Source organism: Zasmidium cellare (genome assembly GCF_010093935.1).
Source record: "Zasmidium cellare ATCC 36951 unplaced genomic scaffold M409scaffold_8, whole genome shotgun sequence".
Taxonomy (NCBI): domain Eukaryota; kingdom Fungi; phylum Ascomycota; class Dothideomycetes; order Mycosphaerellales; family Mycosphaerellaceae; genus Zasmidium; species Zasmidium cellare.
The window spans coordinates 115,570-143,107 of NW_022986952.1; the positions used below are offsets into that span (position 1 = coordinate 115,570).

Sequence of the window (27,538 nt, forward strand, 5' to 3'; positions counted from 1 at the left end):
TCAAGTACTGGGTGATCGCAAACCTCGACTTCGGCACTCGCAGCCAAGTGGTCGCACCGCTGCAAGATAAGCTCACTCTCCCGATGTTTCCAAATCACGGCCTCCCACCCAGGCCGACTCTACACCCGAACACAGTCCACGTGTAGAAAGCCTGAGGGCAACAATACAAGCCCCCAGCTCCTCCCAACTTCCTATTCCATACCCCTCCATCCGTTCGGCTTCCAGCTGCCCGCCAGCTGCAGCGGTAATCTTTCCGTGGTCGACGGGAGCCTAAAGCCAGCTGTCTTTCGTCACCAGCCGGGCGATCATCTCTTAGCTCAGACCAGCTGTTTCCAGTTGCATGGCCTGTCACTCGTTCGCTGAAGAGCTGCCGGCTTCGGTATTTGTCAAGATTTTCGATAAGGCAGCCGGGCCCTGATGTCAATGGTGCTGGAATTGCCCCGCAGCGAGGGGGCTTGAGGACGGAAAAAGTAAAAGCATGGCGAGTAGTGTGTGTGTCGGAAGGTTGGAGAGGTGCCGTCGAGAAGGTATAAGTAGGCCGTTGTCTGGAAGGTTTCAGGCTGTAAAGTTGTCCATCAAGGTCGTTTTGTCTTGAGAGTTCATTGCCCAATCACATTCCAAGAGTATCGAAGTCAAGATGTCTAACGAAGGAGGCTGCTTCTGCGGAAACGTCCGTATCAAGTCCACCGGCGATGTCCAGGCCAAAGGTTGGAATCCCGATCGAATAAGTTTCCAAGAGGTTTTGACTGTGTCGTAGCGCTGTGCCATTGCGCGGACTGCCGTAAGATTAGTGGATCGACATACTCGACCAACATCATTGTGAGCGAGGACTTCTTTGCACATGGCGATATCGTCAAAGCTGACTCGTCGCAGGTGCCAGGCGATGGCTTCTCCCTCCTGAAGGGCAAGCCCAAAGAGATCACCAAGAAGGCGGATAGTGGAAAGAGCATCACCAGCTAGTAAGTATATCCAAACATTGCGATTGTCCCGTTCTGCCCGAGATAGTAGCTGACTTTGCGTTTCCAGCTTCTGTGGCGACTGCGGCTCTACACTCTGGAGACAGGGTGAGACTTTTGGCGATGCCAGAATCCTCAAGGTCGGCGTGATGGACGACCCTACTATTATTGAAAGCGCTGCGCCTGCCGTCGAGTTGTATGCCAAGGAGCGTGTGAGCTGGGTGTCTCCAATCGGTGGCGCTGGCCAGAAGACCGGTATGCCAGACTCTGCTGATGCATGAGTGCTACTTCTGGTCGCCGTGCAGTGCTCTCAAGTAGCCATAGTTTGGTAATGCAATGAAGTGACGTCGGCTTGTCCCGATGGTTCTTGGAATAGGATGTTCCTTGTTGAGTAATCTTGTCTGGGCCACATCTCTCTCCACCCGTTCCCTGCACTTCGTTGCCTCGTCCTTTCAGCATCGCAGAACCGCTCGACGCGCTTCCAAACATCCATTTTGGTTCAGGCATTTGCAAGGAGCTGTCGCCTCAAGGTTCCAATGGTGTTTTGTGGTGCGGTCTTCGAACTTTTGGTTGCCGAGTTGGATGTAACTGACCGCAAGTTATCAGCCAGATCGTCACGCCTCGGCAAATCATGAGTGGACCGCCATCGATGCATTATGATGGCGTTGCTCTCTGCTTTTGCATCGCCCATCTATGTCACTGCAGTGTTGTCCATGTCGCCGCCATCATGGCTCTGGAGACATTGTGTTTGGGCGCCAGGTCTTGAGATCTGCTAAAGAGCTCTTTGAGGCTTTGAAGAAGAGTCGTGCGAACACATCATCTACTCCGATTCAGAGCTCTCCTCTGGCTCTTTGACCGTGTCCTTCAGGGCCTGCAAACTTGGTCAGCGTGCCGATGATCTTGTAGCAGTGCAAGGGGAAGTCATACCTCCTTCAGCAGCCGCTTCAAGTCATCATGTCTCTGGCTCTTGACCAGTACATGCTCATCGTCAATGTCTTCGATGATGATCTCGTGATTGTTCTCTGTGTTGATACGCATGATGATGGCTTTAATGGAGGAGTCGCACTTGACCAGAACACCTGCCGAAGAGTTATACACTGTTCTCTCCATGATTGTCTGAATAGATATCATACCAGCTACTGCACGCGGCATCTTGAGGGCTTTTGATGGTGGTGTTTGTGATGATAATGCCGACGAACTTGGAAGGATGAAGGAACAACTTTAGGGTGAAACACATCACGTGCCGTCGCTTCTAATCGCGGATTTTAGGTTTTGACCCTTGCCGATCAGTCAGGCACGCGGCGTCGTCGGGTGAATGTCCACAGTAGTCCAGACCTCCTTTCACGCACATGCACACCACCACAATCGCAACGACAAGCTGAACCAAAGAAACAGTCACACAAACAGAACAAGATCTACTACTTCGACATCATGGAACCGTGAAACGACCGATCTGGCCAGCAATGCTCCAAGTCCGAACCATTCTCCGGAAGTGATTCGAGCGCTTCCGGCAGCAGCAACACCTCCTGTGCGACATCTACTCCATACCCCTCGCTCCTGTGCCGCTCGAGGCAGCCCCTCTACTCCGTGCCACACCCCTTCGATATCAGCCAACATGGACAACCTATCTTCCACCTTCCTCGTCCTTTTCACCATCTTCTTCGCACCGAGCATGGCGCAAGACGGCTCGCCTATGTCTTCGCCAACGTCCTCGACCACCGACGGCATGCCTACCCACTCAGATCAAGCTCACGACGGCGATCAGGGAAAGTCTGACACCGTCAGCCTAGTGAACTACTACTTCGTCTTCCTCGCTCTCGTGGTCTGCTTCGCAGCCCTTGCGGCATATTTCATGTACAAGAGAAAGAAGAAGTACGGAATGATCATACGCCAGAGCAGGGAAGGCGCTCTGCAACGAGATCTGAATACGTGGGATCCGATTCGAGCAAGGAGACGATACTGGCAGGGGAGATGGCGGTCGGCGGATCACAGCAGAGAGGAGGGCTTGAACGAATTTGGCGAGGCACCACCACCATACGTGCCCAAGTCATCTGAGGGAGAACCTGGTCAGCAAAATGTTACAAATGGGCCTGCTGTGCCGCTTCAGACACTGTCTAGAGAACAGGCTGGATTGAAGCCACCGGACTACACCGAGGCCCATGTTCAAGCAGTGCCTGCCGATACTGGTTCATCGCCAACCAACCCCGACAACAACTCGAGAGAAGTTCAGCATCCTCAGCCAACTCAGCCGTCTGAGCTGCAGCATGAACATGCTCCTTCGCAAGCTCCTCGATACGGCTAGAAGAGCCGGAGAAAAGACGACGTTTCACGACATTCGATTGCGATCACTCTGGGTTTTCGAGAGGGTGAACTATTTTTGCGTTTAGCGAGGCGTTTGGGTGAAGGATGATATAGAGGGACCTTACGATTCAGACCTTAGGAAAGCATCATCAATCGAACGAACGGTTTCCTATCGCAACTGCTGGCATTGACTGCATGCCCAATCTCTCCATAGCTTCTTCAGACAGAAGGAGCACGGATATAGAATCAATGCCATGGACGGAGACGTTTCCGAAGAGAAAGATGCTGTATTGTTGTATGACCCTAACAGCTTTGCACGAAGCACGTTCTCGCGATCAGAGCGAAGCGTGGGGCTGCTGCCTTCGATTTGACTACACGTACGAATCTCCATAGTGTTTCGAAGAGAAGAAGCACGGGAATGGGCTTAATGGCACGGAAGGAGATGTCTCTGCAGAGACAGGTGCCACAATCTTGCATATGGATCTGACTACCTTGCTTGTTCTCGCGATTACAGCTGTGCGTGGAGCTGCCTTCGATTTGACCACCTGCACGACTCTCCAAAGTTTCTCGAAGAGAAGAAGCACGATAGTAGACTTGATAGCACTGACGGAGATGTTTCTCTAGAAACAGGTACCACAATCTTGCATATGGATCTAACTACCTTTACTTCTCGATCTCGCGATCAAAGTCAAGCGGCGGACAGCCTTCGATTTCAGTACATGCACGACTCTCCACAGCTTCTCGAAGACAAGAAGCCCGAAAGCGGACTCAATGTCACGGACAGAGATGTTTCTCCTGAGACAGGTACCACGATATTGCATATGGATCTGACTACCTTATTTCTCGTTCTCGCGATCAGTGCGGTGCGTGGAGCTGCCTTCGATTTGACAATATGCACCACTCTCGCGTGGCCGGGTGCGCCTTCCACTTTCCATAGTTTCTCAAAGAGAAGAAGCACGAGAGTGAACTCAATGCCACGGACGGACATGTTTTATCAGAGATCGCCCACACAAAGAATCGCCAATCGTCTCTTCCAAGCTCCAAAGGTTCCTCTCCGTCCTTCAACTCCAAGTCCATTTCCCTAGTTGATGAACTCCTCAAAACCCAAGTCCGTCGCCACCTCACGCAATAATTTGATCTCTACAAAAACGGCATGGCCAGGCCTGTTGTCTCGGGGACATCTGCCAGGATTGGTCCGGTGATGGATCGGGTAATAGATGGAGTAAAGCATTGAGTGAGGGGGCAAGTAATCGGGGAAGTGAGAGTAAGGGATGGATTAAGTGAAGGAGTAAGTGAGGGAGGAGTAATGGACTAAGTAAGGGAGTAAGTGAGGGAGTAAGTGAGGGAGTAAGTGAGGGAGTAAGTGAGGGAGTAAGTGAGGGATCAGGTGATGGAGTAAGTGATGGAGTAAGTAATACAGCAAGTAATACAGCAAGTAAAGACGCAAGTGAAGGAGTAAGTGAAGAAGTAAGTGAAGGACTAAGTAAACCAGCAAGTAAACCAGCAAGTAAAGGAGTAAGTGAAGGAGTAAGTGAAGGTTCAAGTCAATAACCAAGTGAAGGACCAAGTAAACGAGCAAGTAAAGAAGCAGGTGATGGAGCAAGTAAGATATCGAGGTGGGAGTTACTTTAGGGTGTACGCGATACCAACCCAGTATCCCGTCGATTGTCTCTCTGGCTATGCTACCAGGAAGCTACTTGGTGACTTGGTGTGCCTGCGATTCTACGGAGAGAGCTCATGCAAACTGCTCGAATCCCATTTCCTGTGCCATCTGCTTGAGGCTGATGACCTCCCAGAATCGGATGAGCTTGGCCTTCAGCACCATAATGGCTTCATCATCCCGGTTAATGGTCTGCTTCTGCAGCTCAGCAAGTCGTGATTCCATGTACTCCAACATCCCAAAAAGCCAGTTGTGGTGGGATGCCTCGCGAATATCCTCCGGCTGCGACGACAGGCCTGGCGTGATGCTATCCTCCCCATCATACATCTTGAAGTCCACGTCGCCACGGCTCCGCAGGACCGAGTTCTCCTTATCCGTCTCCTCCGCGAGCTCTTCCCCTTCGTCGTCCAATCCTCCCGTCTCCACCTCGTCCTTGATGACCTCCTCAAGGTCCTGTGCCATCGCAGAGAATGGGTCGGGGCCATCGATCTGGTTCAACTCCCGCTTCAAGTCTCGAGCGGCCATCGTGATGCGGTCGCATGCTTTCTTGCCATACTGGGGGATGTCGCCGGTAGAGTACATCCACAGCGTGATGAAACGTTCGCGGTAGATGAATTTGTCTGGGAAGAACTGCTGCTCATTGCAGGCAATGGCGTACGGGATGAGTAGAGCTGGCGTGACATCGATCTTGTTGTTGTCACACAGGTAGTTGTACGAGGCCATGACAGCCGCTGCGTAGCATGCTGAGGGTACCTTCTCCAAGGTGTTGAAGCAGTGCTTCTTGTCGAGCTCCAGGTACCAGATGGCGGCGATTTGAATGGGGTGCATGCTCCTTGAGACAGTGATCGGATTGCCGGTGGAGAGGAGTGCGAAGATCTCGGGATGGTTGGCCTTGAGAGCGTCTGGATGGAGGCCATTCGGGACGGTGCGCATAGTGGTGGCAATCTCCCAGAATGTCGCGGCATGCTTCGACTGGGCCTGGAATTCTCGCTCGGCGTGCGGTACGAATTGCTCCTCCGGCACCCAGTCATCACCCCTACGCTGCTTTGCTTGGCGGGCGCGCTTCTGCCTCTTGAGCTCCTACGAGGAGTTAGCATCGCCAAGAGAAACTTGTGGCTGCTATACGTACCTGGCGCTTGGCCTCCCGGTCTGCCATGGTCGTGGTGTTGGTGGTGGATGGTGGTGTGGCGGGGTGGAGTGGTGGAGTGGTGGAAAGGAAGAAGAATTTCGGGTGTGTTTGTAGGAAGAGACCAGGTCGCGAAAGGCGCGCCGTTTCTTGCCGAGCCGCTAGCGCCGCGGCTCGCCCCACCTACCTTCCCGAAGCGGACACACAAGTGAAAGCACAGGTGAAGGCTTTAATGAAAATACAAGTGAAGGCTTCAATGAAAGCACAAGTGGGCCCTTTAATGAAACGAACGAGCTCTCAAATGAAAGTACAAGTGAGCGCTTCAATGAAAGTACAAATGAGGGTTTTAATGAAAGTATAAGTAAGCCCTTTAATGAATACAAGTAAGCGCTTTACGGAAAGCACAATTGACCCGCTAAAGAACTTGCACGTAAGTGTCTTAATAAATTACGGCGAAATACTTGATTCAATCTTGATTTAGAATTCAGCTTTCATTGGAAGGCTTACTTTCATCATGAGCCCGCAATGACATCGCGTTTGAATGTGTTTGCTTCGAGAAGCTTCTTGCCCCTCCAAGTCAGCAATGCGCGTTTGCCGTCTCACTGCAGTCACCGAACAATCGCCCTTGTTTTGGCGCGGAAGTTATTTCTTCTTCAATGCTCTCTTGATGAAAAAAGATTTTATGGGCCAATCAGAGCTTCAAAGCACCCACCTACAAGAACCGACCGAAGTCAATGCTTCAAGCAGGGCGAGATCATCACCACCAGTCACGAAGACCAGCATAATGGCATCACTCTTGGGCACCCTCAGCGGTCTCATCATTTTGGCTGTTGAAGTCGCTGAAGCCTTCGGGCTTCAGCGACTTTGGTTGCTGCTTTGGTTAGAGTTTTGAAGAAAAGTCACCGACGTTTTCGACTAGGAAGTATAATCTCCTATCGTCCACGTGGCTTGGTGGTCACCGATGTTTCTGACTAGGAAGTATATCTCCTATCATCCACACGGCTCGCACCTTGTTTTGGCGCGGGCGGCCGGGCCGGGGGAAACACGAGCCCCCCAGCACGACCACCCAACACCTGAGATGAAGTAAGCTGTTCGAGAGATGAGGGGAGATGGGGGTTACCGCCTTTGATACTCATGTTGATGTTGATGTTGATGTTGATGTTGATGTTGATGTTGGATGTTGGATGTTGGATGTGTGTGGGTGGTGGTTGGTGTCTTGTGGATGTTGAGAAGAAGGTCGAGAGCGGCGGAAAGAAAAAATTTATGCGTCCGGTGGGTGGCCCGTGCCCGTGCCCAGGCCGACGACGTGTCAACAACAATGCGAGCGGCGAACCGGAGGAGACGGGAGATGCCGGTAAGCCGGAGAGGAGGACAGCCACGTCCAGCCGTGGCAAGCCGAAGGTCGGGGCGTAGGACACTGATCTGGGCATTCACTCGTCCGCGGCCAGGATGTAAATCAGGTGCATATCTGATTTACTGACAGTTGCATAGGCGCGTACTTACGCCGACCGCTCGATCTTCTCCATTCACGCCACGAGACCGCACATTGGTCGTGACACGGGCGCACGCCGCTATCATGGACGGACTGCATCATCACATTCAAAGAGCTAGAAGCCATCGAAGGAAAGCATTGGAGACATCTGACATTCGATATGTGCAAAGGGCGCGTCGCCCGCCGCAAACGGGCTCTGAATTGAGTGCATGCCATTCGCGGACCAAGAAGGTGGAGACTGCATTGTCTCGACAACCACTTCTATAACATGGTTCCTGCAGTCTTCGACGAATCGAGGGGCGTGTGTCGGAGCCTCTTCTGCGCCAGCAATGTCTGTATGATGTATTGCACAAGATAGCAAGAGGCAGTTGGGCAAAGAAGCAGCACGGCCAATAGCGTACGCGTGCTTTCAGCTTGACCGCAAGTATACAAAATAGCTCAATGACGGGTAGAGGGACTTGCCGCGAGGTATCTTCTTGGAGGCGATTGCAAACGCAAAACGAGGGTCCGTCACCTGAGCAACGCACCGAATCTGCAGAGGAATTTGAGCAGCAAGAATGCTCGGGATCGTCCTTCACGTTCACAAGAGTTACACAACCGATAATGAGACGAGAGAGATCTTCGGCAGTTGCATGGAGTATTGTGGCACTCAGATTTCGCTGCTCGCAGGCCAAGTGAATGTTGAAGGTGAAGAGGTGAGGTTGGATCAAGCTTGGCTGGGGCGGAAATGTGGACCAACTTCCCGCGCCGCTGATCCACTCCTCCCGAATGTTATTGCCAGCGAAAGATACATTGAGGACGATTGAGACGTTCTATTGCAATTTGCTTGACGTGATTACTTCCAGCACCCTAAAATGCCTGCAATTCCGGTGAACCCAAAGGTTGCTCTTGCGCCGTAACTTTCAGAATTGACTATATGCACGATCTCTCCATGATCCTTCGAAGAAAATGAGCACAGAAATAAACTCAATGGCACTCATGAAGGTGCCTCTCCAGGGAAAGGTATAAGATCGGTATACATGATTCTGACAGCCTTGGACTAATCGCAAACTCGCGAGGAGAGCGAAGCGTGGGGCTGCCCCAAAGCAGTACCGATGCTTGCACGTACCGGTGAGCCATCCTCTGCCTAATCTCATGTAGCTGAATTCGCCTTCATATCTACGCAAGGATAGTCTGCCCATTCCATGACACATCGCAGACCTGAGAGACGATAAAGAGAGCAGTATGTTGGGTTTGCTGCATTTCTTCATCGCGAGTACTGCTGCTTGGGCGTTTTCTCCTATGGCACAGAATCCACTGCAAGTCGTGGAAGACGTCTTCGACCCAGGACTCAACGACGAGCCGGCATTCATGGACACCAACACTTTTATGAAGACATATGTGCTGGAACTCGAGAAAGAATGGGAGGTAGATGGAAAGACGCCAGAGTGGGCGCCAGTGACGGATGGGGGACCTCTCGAATGGGGCAAAGAACATCGGAGCATGGAGCTGGTCGACAACGATCGCGATGAGGCATTCCTTCATGATGATCAGATGGCAGTCAGCCCTGACGGCAAGCTCATAGCTATATCTACCGAGAAGGTGATTCGTGTCTACGGTATGGCGGATAAGGAGCTCAGAGGGGAACTTGTGGGACACTTGGGTTCTGTGTCGTCGATGTTCTTCGCGCCACGAGTACCGGAGGAACAGCAAGATGCGCAGTACTTGCTTCTCTCGCAGGGTGCCGGGGACCATGGGGCGTACAAGCAAGAAGACGACACAATCATCATCTGGCACCTTGATCATGAAGGAAAGTCCCTCACGATTACCACACCTTTCGAAGTCGGGTCTCTCGCAGACAGAGCCATAACCACCATATCGCAAGACCTCTCGAATCAACACAACCTCTCCACCGAAGCGATCGCCGACCTACGCAAAGGCTTCCTCGACGCCCTTAAGACCGCCGACACCAAGAACCGCCAATCGTCCCTCCTAAGCTTCAAGGGTTCCTTTGGATCTTTCAACTCCAACCCCGTCTCTCCCGATGGCACTTTGATCCTCGCCTTGACTTCCAACGAGAGCACCCCATCCGGCACACGCCCCGCCGAGCTACTCCCCAAAATCGTCGTCCGCTCCATCCTCAACCCAAAAATCGACCCTGTTGCGATTATGCAAGGACACATCGACGCCATAATGTGGGCCTCCTTCTCTCCGACTGACTCCTCAATCATCGCCTCGGCCGCCTGGGATGGTACCTACCGCATGTGGAATACCTCTACCTCACCCCCAACTACCCTCCACACCATAAAGCCCAAGAATAAAGTCCAAAATTGGAGCGGCGCCTTCTCCCCATATAGTGAATACATCCTGCTCTCGGGGACAGACAACGTCGCAATTTACTCCGTCTCCACAGGCGAGAAACTACATTCTCTGTCCTCATGTGAGGAGTTCAAAGTCGCTTCCTGGACACGCACAATCTCCTGGAACCCCGTCTCAAACTCCATAGCCCTGGCTTCCGGCTCGCAGATCCTCCTCTGGGAGCCCTTCGACACTGAATCTCCCAACAAGTGTTCCGCAGTCGTAACCCATCCCTCTAGCGGCAAGGACAAGAGGGAATGTATGCTCGATATCTTCCGTGAGTTTCAAGCGGTGAAATGGTTGGATGAAGATGTCCTAGTGGCAAAAGCGGCGGAGAATAGCTGGTTGCTGTGGGACCGAGCGAAGGGGCTGAAGTGGAGATTTCAGAGGCCGAAAGGGACGGAAGGGGAGTTGTACTCGGATGGATGTGCGCTGTTGAAGGGAGAGGACGGGAAGAGGGTCTTTGTCAGTCTAGATGCGGATAGGAAGGTGAGGGAGTGGGCTATGGATTGAGTAGAGCGGTCATGGCGCCTCTTACTATTCCAGCGGATGTGACGACATTTCGGTCTCTCCAGAATACTGCGCGAGACTAGGACCTAGACGCCGTGCCACTGAGCCTGGACAAACATCTTTTCGCTGAGATATCATACATATTGCTGCTCGCTGAGTGCAAAACACACACAGGCGGTGAGGGCTGTGGAGGATTTGACTAAGTAGTGAGGCAGGCTGTGAGTTTTCTGGTAAACTCTCTCCTCACTCCAAACATCTATCCCCGTTGCTCGCGAGCTGGCTATGCGACCTCGCGTGCGATTGAGGGTTTGGTCGCTTTGGAAATCGGAGGGATGATGGTGTCATTTCGTTCTGCCTTGAGCGCACCAACAAGAGGAGGGTAGGGTAGGATATGACATCTTTCGTCAGATGGCCCGTTTCTATTGCGCCATATCCATGCTGTCTCTCACCTCGTCATAACTGCATCTGTGGTATCATAGCCCTCATTCAATCGTAAACTCCCCACTCGTGCCCTCGAAAGCCGTGATCGTGCCACCAATCGCCGACTTCGCATCACCGTAATACTTTAATCGATATCGTCCCTTGAGGGGAATGCCATCCCTGACGAGCAGGTCTCCATGCGGTTTCTTTCCTGCATCTTCAGCATCATCATCTTCCTCTCGCCAAGCCCCAGTCTCCCACTTCGTCTCCCACTTGATCGTCACTTCACTCAACCCCAGAGGCGTCGACGTACGCTTCCACTCATATACAAGACTCCAGTCATCATCATCCCTCACCTGCTCCCAGACGGCTGTGTCTGCATTCTCTTTCTCAACTGCGGCAAATGTGCCTCCAAGGCGGAAGTTGTTGCGTGGGTTTGCACCGACAAAACGTGCGACGATGGCGTCTCCTGCTTCGTATGGAGTTGGATTTACATCGGAAAGAACATCGCCGAACTGCTTGAAGAAGGGAGCCGTGTCTTGGATGACTGGAGTGATGAAGTTGAGACTCCTGTTCACGTTGATCGGCGGCTTTGGACCGTGGCGTAGATGTGGCCAGTTCGTTTCGGCGCCAGCAAGGCGGGGGAGGTATGTGAGGGTAAGGTTAATATACGCAGGCAGTGTCCAGGGTCCATAGAGCGTAGAAGCTCCTTCGTATCGCTGGACGGTGTACTCCTCAGGTGTGGCGATGTAGTGAGTATACGAATTGGCAGGACCACCCAGCACAACGACCGGCTTCCGATCACCAGAATCAAGTTCTGAAAAGGTGGCGATAGCGGTCGATTCCAGAGCTTCCTTCCATCGACGACCTGCCATCGTAGTCGCTTCGCCCGGAGAGATGATCATGAAGAGCTGCCCAATCCGGAAGAGCTGGATGTCTACAATGTTGGGTGTCCAGTCGTAAGGTGATTTCGTCTCGCCCACATCAAGCAAGATCGGCTTCTCGCGCTGGCAGGCCTTTTGGGTTTCATTCGCTTTGTGTAACGCGTTGCTGACTGCGGCCCACAGCGGATTGGCGTCTGGATCGCCGGTATTACCTTGCTTGAAGTCAAAGGCGCCAGGTCCGTCTGTAGTACCGCCGGCGAAGGAGTATCCCAGGGCAGCAGGACATGTCCGCACATGTGTGCCGTTGGGCAGAGTAAAGTGATAGTCGCTGAGATCGACAAATTGATGGATGCTCTTCACAATCTGACCAGAGACAGGAGTGAATGCCTTTCGATCGTTGAACAGGTTGCGAGCTGCGTCCGCCTGACGCAGGCCGATCTCATAATTGGAAGCCGTGCCGCCATCATTGCGACCCCAGTGTGGACCACGAGCATGGCATGGCTGAGTCTTGCCGTCGCACAAACTAGTCTTGAAGTCGCATTGTTCACCAGCTTGCTTCCCCGTCTCGCAGTAAGCTCCGAAGATGTTCGGCGAGGTATCGCCCACATTCGCCTGACTGAAGCCTGCAACAAACTCTGGATCGTTCATAGCTTGCTCAAATAGCCTCGCAGCGACACCTTTGTTGTCGCCAGTGACGAGGGTATTGTTGCCAAGCATGCTGGTGCCATGGACTGGAAACCACGTGAGTATGCCAACATCGCTCTCTCCATCGTCTGTCGCATGCGACAAGCGAAGCACAGTCATAGCTTTGTCGACATCATGTTCGTACCGTTCTCGTTCTTCGTCAGGGTTCTGCAGGTATGCCCACGGGCTGCGGTTGACGTTTGCATCTTTGACATCGACAGACCCAACCGTGAGGTAGCCAGGGGCTAATCGTTCGTGAGCTTGCTTGATAGAGGCAACAGCGCCTTCCACAATAGCTTCATAAGATGGTTTCTCGAAGCCTTTTGTCGTAATCTGAGGTAACAGGTAGTTGAGCCAGCCGCCTGGGCCGCTGTGAGAATGTGTTCCAGTCACGGCGATATTCTGCTGGCCATATACGGCATACTCGTCTCCCAGATGTTTGATAGCGTCAAGAATGCCATGACGCACGGCAGTGTCGCCCGACTGTGTGTCCAGCACCAAGTAGACGATGCGATCTTTGGGTTGATCTACATGGCCGATGATGAAGGCTCGAGAGTATAGTCGCTGTCTCAATCCAGTGCCCAGCTGGTCAGGATCAGCATATCCCATGAAATTGATCTCCACGACGGGTCCAGTGATGTCGCCCTTTCCTACGCCAACAAGATACTGTTCGTCAACATTCTGCACGGCTTCCTGAACCGAGTGGAGGTTGAACTGAGGAGCGTCTTCCCAGAGGTCTAGAACTGAAGGTCCTAATCGGTGGAGAACGTTCAAAGTGCCCAGGACGACGAAGGCCAGGACGGCCACTACCAGAACTGGAAGAGGCGTGCGAGCCATGATGAAGATGAGGAGATGATAAGTTCCGATGTCAGACCATGGCGTATATCAATGAAAAGCCCTGCTGTTGGGGGATCCGGAGTGAGGCGGGATTTGCAGGTGGAATATGGGGCGATTGACCGGGTAAAGGTACAAAGCTATCTGACGTGGCGAGCTGAGAGATAAGAAGATGGATGGACACCGCTCGCGTGAGCGTGAAATGGCCAGGTTGTGGTGTTTGATACTCGGTGCTTCCTGGTCAATGTTGGAGGCGAGGCGAGCGTGCGTCATTGCGAGGTTCCCAATTGCACTCAGCCGGTCTGAAAACTACCCACGACCTCAAACTTCACTTCACGACTTTGCGACACCACCAAAAACAGCCATATCCAGCCAAGATGCCTCTCATTCAGAGCGCCGCCGATGCGCTGCCTTACATCGACGAAGCGCCATCTTTGCAAGCACTCGAGGCTGCCAACACCCTCATCCAGGCCGAGTTGGACCCATCCAGCGCCAACACGTTGCACCCTTCAATACCTGCGCAGCGCGAAAGCAAATTCTCCGACTTCATCACCGCCGAACACGAGCGCATTGCTTCAGGCCTTCCGAAAGACGGCGGCCTCGACCTGAGCCGATACGAACTGCTCGATCCTCCAGCGAAAGGAGACCTGAATGCCTGGAAGTCCTCACTCTCGAAAGCATATGCAAGCGCAGAATATCTGCGCGGCCGGGAGATCAACCTAAGCTTGCTCGAGACGTACGGAAAGAATGCTTGGTTGGTCGGAAATAGCCAGCTGGAAGATACGTTGAAGATTTTGGAAAAGGAGTTGGAACAAGCCAAGCTGGATCAAGAGCAGGTAGAGCAGGCACGACGGGCCATTCAACACAATGCGGCCGGCGAGATGCAAGGCTTGGATGAGACATGGAGAACGGGCGTGGGCAGGATGATTGAGGCTCAGGCTGCTGGCGAGAGGTTGCGACTGGAGATTTTGGAGCGAAAGAGGCAGGGCGCGTCTTGAACGGATCGTGAAGATACGATGGGAACAAGAAGGGCTCGCATACACGTTCTACGAAGAATGGTACCAGCCCACATCACAGGCCGCGGCTTTGGATGGATCAGCTCGCCTCTGTGGCAGAAGACAAGAGCAACGACCAAGTGCAGTCGATTCGCCTCCATGCTAGCTCGGTGGCTGGCGCTATAGAAGAAGCTGCTTGATATCCACAGGCCTCAATATAAGGCCACGAAGCACTATGATGACCACAAGATCCTCGGGCTAAAGATGAGAAGTGGTCAGGGAGAAGAATGATTATGGAATGCGGGCTGGCCAACAGACGAGAGATGATTGCAGATACGCGCGAAAACAGCTTTTCATATGCTCACCTACCGTCACGAGGCCACTCACGCAAACGCTACGACGCCCAATACCGTCCTTAATCTGATCACCTGCCATTGACACATTTGCTCCAGCACGTGCTCAGTCCACGCGACCTTTAAATGCCTCCTCTTTTTAACATCTCTACCATCAAACGACTGGACACACCCTCTGCCGACCGTACAATCTCTGTCCAACAACCACAAAACCTCTTCGTCCTACGAAGGAGCCCATCGCGATGAGAACAACTTCCGTCCGCGTGTCGCTATCGACCCCCCATCTTCGCACGCCGACCCTGCTGCGTTCAATGTCGCTGAGCAACATGAGGGACAAGTTGAGAGGGTCGTGGAAACCCTATCAAGCTACCGAGTCACTCTTGCGCGTATCTGAACGGGACGAAGAGAGCGGAACGCCTGCTCCAATTCTTCGGTCCTGTCAGGAGACCTACTTCGAACACTGCATACCAGACGTCCGCAAAGACAAAGACGCCGACATCTTCAAAAAGCATTACGAGAATGCTACCGGGTCTTCAACGCCCAAGCCTTGCGATCCACAGGTGACTATCGTTGATCACGGCGCCTCCACGATGGAGAATTCGAAGGTGACGCCTGCCTCCTCAGAAGTCGTTCTTGTCGATCACGATGCCTCTCCGTTTAGCGATTCAGAGGTCAGGCCTCCCTACCCAGAAGTCGTTGTCGTCTTTAGGGAAACCTTGTTGTCTGAGAACGGGAACGAGGAGAGTGTACACGATATCGGGGACTTGAAGGACGGGGAGACTGCGCACGATGTCGTGGACTTGCAGGACGAGGAGACTGTGCACGATATCATGGAACCAAAAGACGAGGAGACAGTACACGACGTCGTTGAACCAAAGGACGATGAGACAGTACATGATGCTGTAGAACTGAAGGCCGAGGAGACTGTGCACGATGTTGTGGGACTAGAAGACGAGGAGAGTGTCTACTCCATCAGGGAGCTAGACAAGGACTTTGAAGTCTTCAAAGCCCGGACACGTCCTCGAAATGCCCCATCAGGCGAGCTTGTGGAAGTTGTCCAGCGAAATATCGTAGCCGCGCCACCATCACGATATCCACCGAGATCCTCTTCGCTTGTCAACAAGGAGCAACCTGATGCACAACAGCAAAAGCTTGAAGTCCAGTCAGGCAAGGATTCCAGCGTCCATATCGATCTTGCGACAACAGAGACAAGTCCACCCCCAATTCCGGAAAAGTCAAAGCTGAGGCCTCTGCCAAAGCTGCCCAAGAATGAAAGCGCTGGGCCTAGGCGTGGCATTCTAGGTCAAACGGTCCCTCGTACCAGCGTCGAAAAGGTCACATCCACGTTCGTGGATCCTTCCAAGGCGCTTTCAACTGTCCGATCTCGACTGAGCTCGCTCAAGATGCCATCGATTAATGTGTTCAGGGAGAGTCGTACAAAGAGGCAAAGCAAGACTCCAGAAGAGATCGACTTTCTGAACGGCAAAGATACCATTTACCTCTCCATCCATCACGCTCGTGTCAAGAAAGCCGATCGAGAGAGGAATCAAGGAGAGACAGACCGGGCAGGTGATAACAGCCGACTCGTCCAATGGCTCAGATTCAACGATGATCTCGCCGCGGACGCCAGAGTCACAGCAAATGGGGAAGACCTTCGAGCCAGCTCCACGTCTCCCAGCGAGAAGACGAAGACGCGAAAGTCATCGCTCACTCACATTGAGGTCGGTGACAGCACAGACCGCGCGATCCTCATTGGGCCAGCAGGCTACGGCGCTCTCACACTTGGGGAGATGTGGATCGGAGGGTGCGACAAGAAGCACAAATTCGATTCACACCGGAGCGTCGTTCTCTCAGAACACGACGAGTCTTGTCCCTGCAAGCTCAACCAAGTATTTGACCTCATCACGGATGAGTCGTACAAGTATCTCGGCGTAGCGAGGTCCGCGAGGGAGGGCAAGTGGGTGGTGCATCTTGCGAAGGAGATGCCGATGGGCACGGCCGAGGCGAGGGCAAGCGAGTTACCGAAGCTCGACAGACCAACAACACGCCCAAGATTCACGATCGCGCGGAAGCCAATCCCAGCCCGGGCATCTACAGCCTGCCGAGTCGGATTCATCTAGCCATGGCCAGAAGTCCAACCTGCATCACGAAGCGACAACTCCCCTCCCAACTTCTTTCAAAGAGAGCTCTGCAACTTACACTTTCTTAACCTACATTAGGACCCAACCATAACCCCCCCAAATTAACAACCTTTTCCACCACATGCAGCAAAGCTCCACCTCTCCCTCTCTCCCAGCTGCAAGCCACACCCACCTCAAACCCCCAACCCTCAAACTCACTCGCACGCTAAACTCCCAAAAAGCAAAACCAACACTTCCAAGCTCCTGGAATAGGAAAATCTTGAGCTTTTGAAAGGGATGCAAGCCGCGGACGGTTCGCAGCTTGCGGCTCTTCCGGTGCTCGCATGATGGACCTCTGTCTGTCGGCGTGTTCTGTGCTTGGTGGGAGTTGTTGGTTGCGGCTGATTGGTGGGCTCTTGAGTGTGGAATCTGTGGAATGGGGGACGCCACCAACATTTTTGTAACACAGTACACAGGACGTCTGAGGCGGATGGGACGGTTGAGATGAATCTGTTTCTGCTTTGTCGAGGTTCTGGCTGCAGTGAGGGAGTTGGTGGAAGGACTCTGAAGTTTTGACATGGAGAACGAGGTGATATGTAGTTGAGTTGCGGAAACAGTAGAAGATGCAGGTATTGATAGAATGTGCTTTTTGGTCATTTCGTCCTTTGGACAATCTGTCATGTGCAATGCCAACAGTCGCGCTGATGGGTATCAATCCAAAACACTAGTTTTAACCCCAACTCACCATCAAAACGCCTCCCATATGTTCAGAAATGCGGAAGCCCCCAAAACGCCCTGTACAGAAGTCATCATTATTACCAGCCGTTCAGTCATGCAAACATCATCGTACTCTCTCTAGTCATAAAACCAATACTCCGCTGCATAAGGAACCTGCAACTGCGCGCCCGCCTTGTTGCAGCTCTTGGGAGCCACACCGCCTGCCGTCTCAATGCGATAGACACTCTTCAGACCGTGCGACCTCCCGAATCCATTGTCGACCAGATACAACCAGTCGATCGCACCGAGTCCGTTCTCGCCATCGTACGCATCGGCTGGGGCTTTGACATCGCCCGCTCTCTTCGCGGAAAGGAAGTCTCCGCCGCCGAAGAGGTCGAAGTTGGGAGTTTGAGCGCCGTTTAGCTGGTCGAAGTAGTGGAAGCCTTCGAGACCTCGGCGGAAGACTGCCGCGGCGATGGTGTGGCATGCGCCGCAGTAGGAGTTGGATGGGGAGGGCGTGCAGTGTGTGGCGGCGATGCAGACTTCGAAGGCCTGGAGCGTGGTGCGCGAGAAGCTGTCGTGGGTGTATTTGTTCACGGCGGAGGAGATGTCGTAGAGGTCGGCGACGGCGCCGGAGGAGGGGACGGATTGGATCCAGGTTCCTGTTGGGCCGCAGGTGTAGTTTTGGAAGCCGAGGCCGAGGGTTATGTATTTGGGGTTGTTGGATGGGGTCGGGAGAGGGCTGGCGCCGGTGTTGGAGACATCGCCGAGGGGAAGGCTTGGGGTGCCGAGTGGGCTGTTGTGGTTCCAACCCCAGGGCATGCAGTTGACGGTTGAGATGGTCGCCGAGATGGCCAGGAGAGAATGGAGGAGAGGAGACATTGTTGTGGAGAGGCAGAGATGGTAGGAATGGAGAGGGAAGGGGAGATGAAGTCGTCCGAACTTGATGCTTCCAGGTGATGTTCTTGTCCCGCTTATCGAATGCTGGGAATGACCATGAACCATGAAGAGGGCAGATGGATTATATACATACCTTTCCCGCAACAACCAAGACCTGGACTGTGCCGTTAAGCGTCAGATCCGTCGTGCTAAACGCAAAATTAGAGTGTCGTTAGCAAAAAGCCATGTGCCAGCGCCCAGACCCATGCGAAGGAAGGGAAAGTGATCGGCGCCGTTCGTGGCGTGCTGCAACGACGAAGCCTAATCCCGGCGGCACATGGTCGACGGGCGATGCTGCACTGCACTGCAGACATGGATGCTTGCGCATTCCCTCTGACCTTGCCTGGGACGCCTAGGTGATTGCTGAATTTAGTTAGGCAAAGGCGGAGTCCTGACAGCGAGCTTGAGTGAGATTTGAAGCGCTGTTGGCTGAGAATAGGCACCGGACGAGATAACCCTGTCGTGCGTCTTTTGATCCCTCTCGCTTGCTAAGGCGGGTCGGAAGAGCGGGTGGCCATGCTTGCTGAAGAGGTCCGCGGTGGAGATGGGGAGTTGCCGTGTTGTGCGGCGCTCATGATCCAGGTCGAGGTGAAACTCGGTGGATGTTGGTTGGGAAGGGGGCGGGAGAGAGGCCGGGAGCTTCGTCCTGCTCAGCCCCTATCACAATGACCTTGTTTGTTTGTTGGCCTGCTGTGCCAGACACTCGATGACATGGTGTGAGGCGTATCGTTGATGATGGTGACATCCGTACGGACTTCGTTCCCATGCGCAGATTTCGGGCGTGGTTGCGAACGAGAGGTGGGTGAGATTGAAGGAATGGACAAGCCGCTAGAAGACGGCTGACGGACCGATAGACAGCTAAACGCCCGCTTTTGGCACTGATAAATACAGCTAATTTACTGCAAGTGTAATTAATGACCCTAATTATAGAAGATGTCTCCTCTGGACTTCTGCACCTCACCTCTTCTTGCTTGACAGTTGACATGTCGTTCCGCGGTCTTGTCTTCTGCGGTTCATGACCTCGGTAGGACCATTTTGCTCCTGCGCAGAGATCCTTCGCAATATGTTGTTTCCATGCGACTGGTCGTCTCGTCGTTCCGAAGAGCCACGTTCTGTTCCGTGCCTCAACGCCGCATAGGGCCGCCTGGAGGTTACATGATGACTGAACGCAGAAACTTGCCTGTTCACCGCGAACTAATTTGTGCCTTGTTGGTGCGGCACGGCGAAACCCCTTCGGATTGGATGCTCGAACCTGCGAAGGAAGCATTTGCAACCACTATGAAGGCACTTTCGGCTAGGACGGAACTCATGGCGAATGACGACCACGCGCAATCATCATTCACAACATGCTCAGCTGTGCGGCGTATGGGATCTCCAAGACGAGCCAAGTATTCAGGGCTCGAGAGTCGTATCGGGCGCGCAATCTCATAATCAAATGCCAAGCAGCTCAGCCCGTGAGCCCGTGAAGACTTCACGCCTGACCTCGAAAACGGCCATAATGACCGACACTCGAACATCGCTCAGCCTTGGGCCCGAACATACGTCTTCCAGAAAGATGTTAGAAGACCAGTAAGCGCGTCCTCGTGGCCTGATCCAAATCTGACCTGTCGGAGATTTCGACCGGCGGCAAAGCAGTGGACAAAGATGCTCGATCGGGGCACAGCATCGCCTCACGAGGCACAGACTGTCGTTGACAACCGCGCGGCACGGGCTCTTCGATGACATCTGGAGTCTAATACTGGAACTGATTTATAACGGAGATTGGACTTTGCGCCTCCAACGCTGGCTGTGTTGGTATGTTTCGCCGCCATATTGGCGTGCCTTGCTGCCAATTGGAAACTGAAGAGTCCAACCAAGGATTTGAGGTCATGTGAAGTGCCAGAAATGATGCTGAAGTGGGACCGGGCGTACAGTCACTGCGGCCCAGCACAATATGTCGTGCCGCAACCTTGCAGCACCGAAAACTTCCAACAAAGATGGCCGATACTGTAGAGGTCTATTACCGGACGTGTGAAGCGACGATTGAGCCCTCGAAGAAAGAGAGGATAGATCGATAGTTCTTGTACGCACTGTCAATGTAATGTATCTAGGTAACCGAAAGGCAGGCAGTAACCATGTAGGAACACGAACGCCATTCTCAACACGTCCCAAACCCTCAAGGGAAGACATCCTTGCCTTCCAGCTGGCAACAGCCCTTCGAGACCCTCTCGAATCTCTTACTCAAACAAAGCAGAGTCGATAAAGTCGGCCAGGATGTATGCGTTTTCGTGCTAGAAAGATACGTCAGCTGCAATGAAACACCAACGACAAAATCAAAACATACCATCAGAGAAAAGTGATGAGCACCCTTAGCCACTTCTACCGAGACCTGTCCTCCAGGGAACAAGCGACCCCAATACCCGGCTGAGAAGTCCGTCCTCTTCTCCGTCAAGAACTTCACAGCCTCGCCGTCGTCTTGATCTTCTGCGGCGGCGTCCGGCATGTACGGAAAGTCGACGCCATCGAACACACAATCCGCAGCCCAGATGAGCGACGTCTTGGGCGCCTGCCCTTTGAGCAAGGGAGAAGCCTTGTAGTCATGCAGCAGATCGATGGTGGCTTCGAAGTGAGGCATTAGCCATTCCGGTGGCGAGGCGGTCCCTGAAGAGCCTGGAACTTTCTTGCCAAAGACTCCTGTCGCATGGCAGTGGTCGTAAAAGCGCTGGGGAAGGTGGTCGAGGCCTGTCGGCTCCGGCGAGTCAATGAGAAAAAGATTTGCGACTTCTTCTTCTTCTTCGCCGATCAGCGCTTTTGCCACACAGTAGGCTAAGATACCGCCTGCGCTCCATCCGCCGACATGATACGGACCGTTTGGTTGGCGTCTGCGGATTTCTGCTGTGTAGCTCTGTACGATGCTCTCCAGTGAGGAATGTTTCATGGATGCCGCATCGCCACGGAAAGGCGAGTTGAGACCAATGATCGCTAGGTCGGGATGCACATTGGGGATGTCGATGTATGAATGAGCTGAACCTGATCCATCGGGCAGGAGGAAGAGAATCTTGCCGGCGCTACGGGTCTTCCCTTGGATGATGACTGACGAAGCTGGAGGGGCTGCTCGCTCCTGAGAGGGTTTGGAGTTCGTGGTAGAGTCTTTGAGGATCTCAAGGTCTGCCAATGGTGTCGTTGCGCCAGTCGAGTCTGTGTCTGGCGGCGAGGCTGGCCCGGAATCGAGGCTTTTGCCGGAGTCATGCCCTTCAGCAGAAGAGTCTGATGCAGAGCCCGTCGTCTGGAGGAGAGGGAAATCTCCACTCTCTAGGTCCAGTGGAGCGGCGTCCGTGGAGTTCATCTGTTGAGATCCCTCGAGCGTCTCGTGTTGAACGAGGCTCGGCTCTATATCACGACCAGTACAGGAGGCCACGTATGATTTGATCTGGCCGACCGTCGACATCTCAGCAAACTTGGCTTGATCGAGGTCGATCTCGAGCTCGTCGTTGATCCTGCTGATGATGAGCAAGGATAGAAGCGAGTCGACTCCCAGCTCCTGGAGTGCGAGGTCATCGGTCAACTCATCAGCTGAGATGCCGCTCTCCTCGGAGATGATATCCAAGAGCTTGACAGCGAGGTTACTGGACGCCTTGGCGCTGGGTTGCTTGACTTGGGTGTGCGATACGGTGGGCTTCGGAGCGTCGTGATGTGCGAGCGAGCCGTTTGGCAGATGCGGAACAGCCTTCTCCATCTCAAGCTCTTTCGACACCGGCTTCGCAGCGACAGGCTCTGGGAGAGCGGCAGCAACTGCAGACTCGCCGCCGCCTCTCGACAGCACGTACTTCAGGAGTCTCCTCGGAACCGCTTGCAGAGCAATATCGCAAAACTTCGCGGCGACTTTGTCCCCTCTGAGAACGACAATATCTCCCTTCCACAGCTTGTTCGGCGTCTCTCGCATCTTCACATGTGCCTGATACTTCTCCGTAGCCGAAAGTGGCTCCACCATGTGGAATGATCCCCAGCCATGGTTCACAAAGACTTCCTTACTGAGATCCGTCTGGTCGTTGCAGTTCATGACGAATCCGCCAACCTGACTGAGAGCATCGATGTAGGCTGGATGGGTGTGGAAGTCACCCTTCGCGCTGACAGAGGAGAACTCCACCACATTAGAGGCTTCCAGATCGTTGCTGTCCATTGTGATCGTGAACAACCCGCGGTAGTTTGGATCGAAGTTTGCGAGGGCTCCGATGCACTTGTAGATCATCGACCTGTTGAACTGATAGGCCTTGTCGTCGAGGAGACGTTTGCGGAGAGCGTTGATCTTCGACTTCGTCTCAGCAGCGTCGTCTTGCAACTGAGCCTTTTCAGTGAAGCGGATGTTGCATGTTGCATGTTCGCTGGTGACTTTACCGGTGTCAGAGATCGACTCGAACTTGCAAGAGGCAACGCTTGTGGTCGCATCCCAGACTGCGGTCGTGCGTAAGATCTGTGGACCTTTGGGTTTTGCGATGAGAGCCGCCGTGATGTTCATGTCCGCGACGACGGTGACTTGTTTGTCGAGGGAGATGCTGCTCACTTGCGCCAGGAATCGACCAATAGATAGAGCAATGTCGCCATAGACAGAGGGCGTGCAGAGAGGGAAGCCATCCACCTCATGTCCACGCACAACCTGAGACAGATCCGATCGGGAGATATCAGACTCCACGATCATGCGTCCAGTCTCTTTGAAGTCAGCATAGGGGCTGGCCTTGTGTACTGTGGTCGAGAGCTCCAGCACGGGATCTGGAGACTTTTGTTGTGGTTGAACAGGTCCAACAGTCGAAGCACTGCCATAAGCAGCTGGCCACGGGTCACCTTTCCGAAGAGACCAGTCATGCACATAATCAATCCAGTAGTGTTGAAGATCCCATTGATAATGAGGCAGCTCAACGACCCGATGCTGAAAGTCTCTATTGTACTCCACCCAGTTGACATTGTGGCCAGACTCATACAGTGTCTTGAGAGCCGTGGCCATGAGCTTCCAGGAGTCCTGGTTTTGCGCCAGGCAAGGGAGGGTACTGATCTCGTCGCCCAGTATTGTCTTGAACATGCCGGACACCACAGGCTGGGGCCCAATCTCGAGGACCGGTTGACCTTTCTGCAGGAGGCCGTTCTGGTGAGCCCCTTCAATCGCTCCTGAAAAGTCGACAGTGTAACGGCAGTGATCTCGTAAGTACTTGGCGTCGAAAGTGCTCTCCGGTCCACCTTTCAGGGGGCTCAAGACAGTGATATTCGGCTCTTTCAATCGAACACTTCGGGCGATCTTCTCAAAGTCGTCCAAGATTGGATCCACTTGCGCAGAGTGGAATGCAAAAGGTACTTTGAGTAAGGTACTCTTGATTCCCGCCTTCTGCAGAGTCGTTTGAATAGCCTTGACCGAACTTGAGTGACCACTCAAGACTCTGTCCAAGGGCCCGTTGATGCACGCCACTTCAATCTTGTCGTTGTCGACGATGTCTTTCAACTCTGTGTCAGAAGCTCTCACAGCCAACATGGCATGGGAGTACTTTGTGCAGCGAGTCTCCAGCAGCTGTGCTCGGGACCCCACTAGATAGATGGTATCTGAGATCGACAAGACACCCGCGATGCAGAGGGCTGCATATTCTCCAAGGCTGTGGCCAACGACCAGACTTGGCTGGATGTTCCAGCTGACCCATAAACGAGCCAGAGCGACTTGCAAGCATGTCAGTGCCAGTTGAGTCTTCGTTGGGCTGACGGCTGTGAGATCCTTTCCATCTTCGGCGATGACCGACAGAAAAGATGGGAAGCCATGTGATTGTGCGATGTGATCGAATTGCTCGAGATCTCGTCTGAAGGAACTGAAAGTGTCGTAGAGCTTTTTGCCCATGCCGACGTACTGAGATCCTTGACTGCACCGAATGATTAGCTACTTGTATTCTTAGCGCTCATTGGGTTTTTAACTCACCCCGTGAACGCAAAGATGATCTTGGGAGCTGCTTTTGTTCTGTGAGAGCCAATCTTCTGGTCTATTGCGATCGCAAAGCCTTTCTTGAGGCTCGCAGTATCTGCGGCCATGATCAGAGCTCGATGTGGATGATGGACCCGTCGTGCTGTGGTCGTGTAGGAAGCGTCTTGGAGAAAGTCGCTCTCCGTGGATGTCTCGTTCAGATACCTTTCGAAGGCCTTCAGGTTCTTGGCCATCGCGGAAGCTGTCTTCGCTGAGATGCAAACCGGAAACAAAGTCCTCGGATCAGGATGATCTTGGGTCCTCAGTGGAGCATCTTCGATCAACAGTGCAGTGTTACCGCCTGCAGCACTGAAGTTATTGACGAAAGCACGTCTGGACGTCCCCGTCTCTCTCATCCATGGAGTGGCTTTGTCGGCGATGAAAGCCTGCCTATCGCTCAAATCTTTGGGGAACTTTCGATTCAGCCTGGTCTTGATGCCGCAGTGTGGGGGTATAGTGTTGTGCTTCATCATCAGAAGCACCTTAGACAGACTGCTTGCTCCTGAAGCAGCTTCTCCGTGACCAATGTTCGCTTTTGCCGACCCAATGTACAGCGACTGGTCCTTGGACCTTCTTCGCTTGGGTTTTGAGGGTGCAAACGTGTCAAGCACAGATAGCATTTCGCTGGCGTCTCCAGCCTGAGTTCCAGTGCCGTGCATCTGAAAAGAAGGAGAACATTGTGAGCGTAATCGATGGCAAGGGGTAAGGACGTTCGTACCTCAACATAACTGACGTCTCCTGGCTCAACTCCAGAGTCGTGCAAAATCTTCTGGAAGATCTGTCTTTGTGCGCCAACATGCGGTCGTGTGATACTATCAGCTTCAGCTGAATGGTTAGTGTATGCCCCGAGAATCACAGCTCGGATGGGATCGTTGTCAGCCAGAGCGTCTTCGAGACGCTTCATTATGAACGTGACAACACCCTCGCCACGGCAATAGCTGGGAGACCGGTTAGCTGAATGTATTGACAAGTCTGAACTGAACTTACCCATCAGCACTATCGTCAAAAGTCCTGCAGTTGCCTGTCCTTGACAAGAAGTGGCCCCGGTCTAGACCAGACGTGAAATCCGGATTGGTAAGAACGTTGGTGCCTCCCGCTATTGCAGTGTCAATCTCTCTGCGCCAGAGGGCATTGCATGCGAGATGGATGGCTGCGAGGCTAGAAGAACAAGCAGTGTCAACAGAGTAAGATGGGCCTTGATAATGATCAGCAATAGGTATGGCAAAGTTCAACAGGGCGGCGAGTCGTACCGCTGAACTTAAAGAAGTAGTTCACCCGACCGGGAATGAAAGCTCGATTGCCTCCTGGAATGAAATACGTGTCTAATAACACTAGTCAGTATGTTGGGACAACCCTAAAACGTGAAGATATACCAATATTTTGAGCGCTGTTAGTTTCCATCCAGTCGTTGCTCGTTACCCCGTAAAAGACGCCCACGCGATCTTTTTGCGTGGAAGCGCTTGATTCAGGGGTCACTCCTGCATCTTCCATGGCTTCGTATGCTGTCAACAGAGCAAGTCGTTGTGCCCTACATAGATTTCACATTAGCTACAGATCTACATATTACTATTTCCAGTCCACATACTGTAATTACGTCAGCAATGCGGAAATAAAAGCAGATGATAATACCAACCGGGTCAACTTGAGGAGCCTCTCTTGGGCTCATATGGAAAAACTTGGCATCGAACATCCCTGGGCTCTTCAGCCAGCAGCCGAATGGAGTTGCGCTTGTATTCTTCTTGTTTCCTGTGACATCGACGTGTTCCTTACTCCAATGGAGATCGGGCACTGGTTTGTGGACATCGAGTCCTTGTGACAAGATGCTCCAGAACTCGTCGCAGTCGTCGGCTTCAGGGTAGCGGCCCGACATGCCAATGATGGCTATTTTTTCCTGCTTCGGGCCAGAGTTGGTCTCTGAGCTTTCCAGCGGGACTGTGAGTCTTTCGATATCAACATCTTGGACCACCCCGAGTTTCAAAATGTGACTTCGAAGAGCCTGTGCTTGTTTGGTGCCGATTCCAACGATCTCAACTCGTTCGTGGGCTGACAAACTCAGCTGTGCTCCCACAGACTCCATGATCCTTTCCCAATGCAACGGGTATCTCAAGATGCTGGCCACAGCAACTCGCATCGTTGAGAGTAAGGTATCTCCCCAACTTGAATCTCTGTCATAAGTTGCGATAACAGGGACGAGTGAGTCCCGCCCAGGGAGCACATTTGTACCTGACTCTTCAAGTACGGACTCGACGGAGCGTTCATCGAAGATGGGAGGGGCATGATAAGGCGCAAAAATTGGCAATAGTGCGGAGCTGCGACCAGCGAAGCTGTCTGATCTGTGGAAGGCTCCTAGCTTGTCTGGTGGTCCGCTGATGGTGACACTGTGTTCTGCAGTGGCACTGATCCATGGTGTTGAGGTCTGTGGAAAGCCCTGATCACTGTGAGTAAAGCATCAACTATTCCTCAGGATCAGCTTACCCCATTGCGAGCAAACTCCTGCAACATCGACGATGCCTCTGAGGATGTCAGGTTAGGAAGAAGTAAAGACCAATGAGCGAGGCTCTCGTTGGTCCGTGGAGGATATAAAATATCTCCAAAGTTCACGGCACAAGAGCCTGTGTAAAATGCTACCTTGACAGCGTGCACCGCAACTGGCAGCAGCTCCGTCAAAGTCCGGCAGGCGCTGATCGCAGCAGCTGCGATGGTACCTGTACACAAGCCGACCAAAATAGCGTCATAATGTGTGGGATAGTTCTTCTGCTCGCGCTCGAGATGCCTGCAAAAAGACTTAGAACCCGTTCAAAGATTGAGCACTGGTCAAAGGAGGAAACTTACGAAATGAATGAAACCAAGTGATAAAAACAAGCCAAAGCTTGTTCAAGGGCAGGATGCAAGGTGCCGTTCCGCTTCTGAGTAATGAGATCTTGCACGTCGGCGAAGCGCTCGATCTTGACACGGTTTGAGTGTGGTAGAGCGTTAACCGCAAATCTCAAGGTCTGCAGAGCGTGTTCGATAAAGGCTTGCGTCACAGGCCCTTGCCGGATAGACAAGATTCTGGAGAGATCTGCAGATGTATCAAGTGCCTGGTCGCCAAAAACATAAACCACCTTTGTTGTTCCCATGGCATGTGAATCGAGCTTGGTGTGCATCGCCTCTGCGAAGAGGGCGGGAGGTACTCAGTACTAGTCGATGTAGGCAAAACTCAAGCATCCGGCAGTCTCACCGATTTGGAAAAAGACAAA

The 27,538-nt window shown here is 53.0% G+C and overlaps 10 protein-coding genes across 10 annotated transcripts; 5 read left to right on the forward strand and 5 right to left on the reverse strand.

The window, feature by feature from the left end:
• Positions 1-637: 637 nt before the first annotated feature.
• Positions 638-1,237, forward strand: M409DRAFT_51750 (uncharacterized protein; the record flags this gene model as incomplete). Its single annotated transcript, XM_033811894.1, has 4 exons — positions 638-707; positions 758-819; positions 874-959; positions 1,027-1,237. 4 exons carry the CDS (start codon positions 638-640, stop codon positions 1,235-1,237), a joined length of 429 nt encoding a protein of 142 aa, XP_033670856.1.
• Positions 1,238-1,776: 539 nt separating this feature from the next.
• Positions 1,777-2,066, reverse strand: M409DRAFT_19583 (uncharacterized protein; the record flags this gene model as incomplete). The annotated part of the gene is made up of 2 exons (XM_033805006.1): positions 1,777-1,827; positions 1,884-2,066. The coding sequence occupies 2 exons, from the start codon at positions 2,064-2,066 to the stop codon at positions 1,777-1,779; spliced, it is 234 nt and encodes a 77-aa protein (XP_033670857.1).
• Positions 2,067-2,571: 505 nt separating this feature from the next.
• On the forward strand, positions 2,572-3,258 carry M409DRAFT_19584 (uncharacterized protein; the record flags this gene model as incomplete). Its single annotated transcript, XM_033805007.1, has 1 exon — positions 2,572-3,258. One exon carries the CDS (start codon positions 2,572-2,574, stop codon positions 3,256-3,258), a length of 687 nt encoding a protein of 228 aa, XP_033670858.1.
• A 1,734-nt stretch (positions 3,259-4,992) lies between these two features.
• Positions 4,993-6,073, reverse strand: M409DRAFT_19585 (uncharacterized protein; the record flags this gene model as incomplete). Its single annotated transcript, XM_033805008.1, has 2 exons — positions 4,993-5,997; positions 6,047-6,073. The coding sequence occupies 2 exons, from the start codon at positions 6,071-6,073 to the stop codon at positions 4,993-4,995; spliced, it is 1,032 nt and encodes a 343-aa protein (XP_033670859.1).
• Positions 6,074-8,816: 2,743 nt separating this feature from the next.
• On the forward strand, positions 8,817-10,385 carry M409DRAFT_51753 (uncharacterized protein; the record flags this gene model as incomplete). The annotated part of the gene is made up of 1 exon (XM_033811895.1): positions 8,817-10,385. One exon carries the CDS (start codon positions 8,817-8,819, stop codon positions 10,383-10,385), a length of 1,569 nt encoding a protein of 522 aa, XP_033670860.1.
• A 479-nt stretch (positions 10,386-10,864) lies between these two features.
• On the reverse strand, positions 10,865-13,207 carry M409DRAFT_19587 (uncharacterized protein; the record flags this gene model as incomplete). Its single annotated transcript, XM_033805009.1, has 1 exon — positions 10,865-13,207. One exon carries the CDS (start codon positions 13,205-13,207, stop codon positions 10,865-10,867), a length of 2,343 nt encoding a protein of 780 aa, XP_033670861.1.
• A 374-nt stretch (positions 13,208-13,581) lies between these two features.
• Positions 13,582-14,202, forward strand: M409DRAFT_19588 (uncharacterized protein; the record flags this gene model as incomplete). Its single annotated transcript, XM_033805010.1, has 1 exon — positions 13,582-14,202. One exon carries the CDS (start codon positions 13,582-13,584, stop codon positions 14,200-14,202), a length of 621 nt encoding a protein of 206 aa, XP_033670862.1.
• Positions 14,203-14,878: 676 nt separating this feature from the next.
• M409DRAFT_51756 (uncharacterized protein) lies at positions 14,879-16,672 on the forward strand (the record flags this gene model as incomplete). Its single annotated transcript, XM_033811896.1, has 1 exon — positions 14,879-16,672. One exon carries the CDS (start codon positions 14,879-14,881, stop codon positions 16,670-16,672), a length of 1,794 nt encoding a protein of 597 aa, XP_033670863.1.
• An 855-nt stretch (positions 16,673-17,527) lies between these two features.
• M409DRAFT_19590 (uncharacterized protein) lies at positions 17,528-18,271 on the reverse strand (the record flags this gene model as incomplete). The annotated part of the gene is made up of 1 exon (XM_033805011.1): positions 17,528-18,271. One exon carries the CDS (start codon positions 18,269-18,271, stop codon positions 17,528-17,530), a length of 744 nt encoding a protein of 247 aa, XP_033670864.1.
• Positions 18,272-20,483: 2,212 nt separating this feature from the next.
• M409DRAFT_35986 (uncharacterized protein) lies at positions 20,484-27,418 on the reverse strand (the record flags this gene model as incomplete). The annotated part of the gene is given in 11 exon segments (XM_033810481.1): positions 20,484-23,060; positions 23,109-24,201; positions 24,258-24,958; positions 25,018-25,237; positions 25,287-25,494; positions 25,550-25,621; positions 25,673-25,827; positions 25,843-25,847; positions 25,933-26,727; positions 26,775-27,072; positions 27,132-27,418. The coding sequence occupies 11 exon segments, from the start codon at positions 27,416-27,418 to the stop codon at positions 20,484-20,486; spliced, it is 6,411 nt and encodes a 2,136-aa protein (XP_033670865.1).
• Positions 27,419-27,538: the final 120 nt, after the last annotated feature.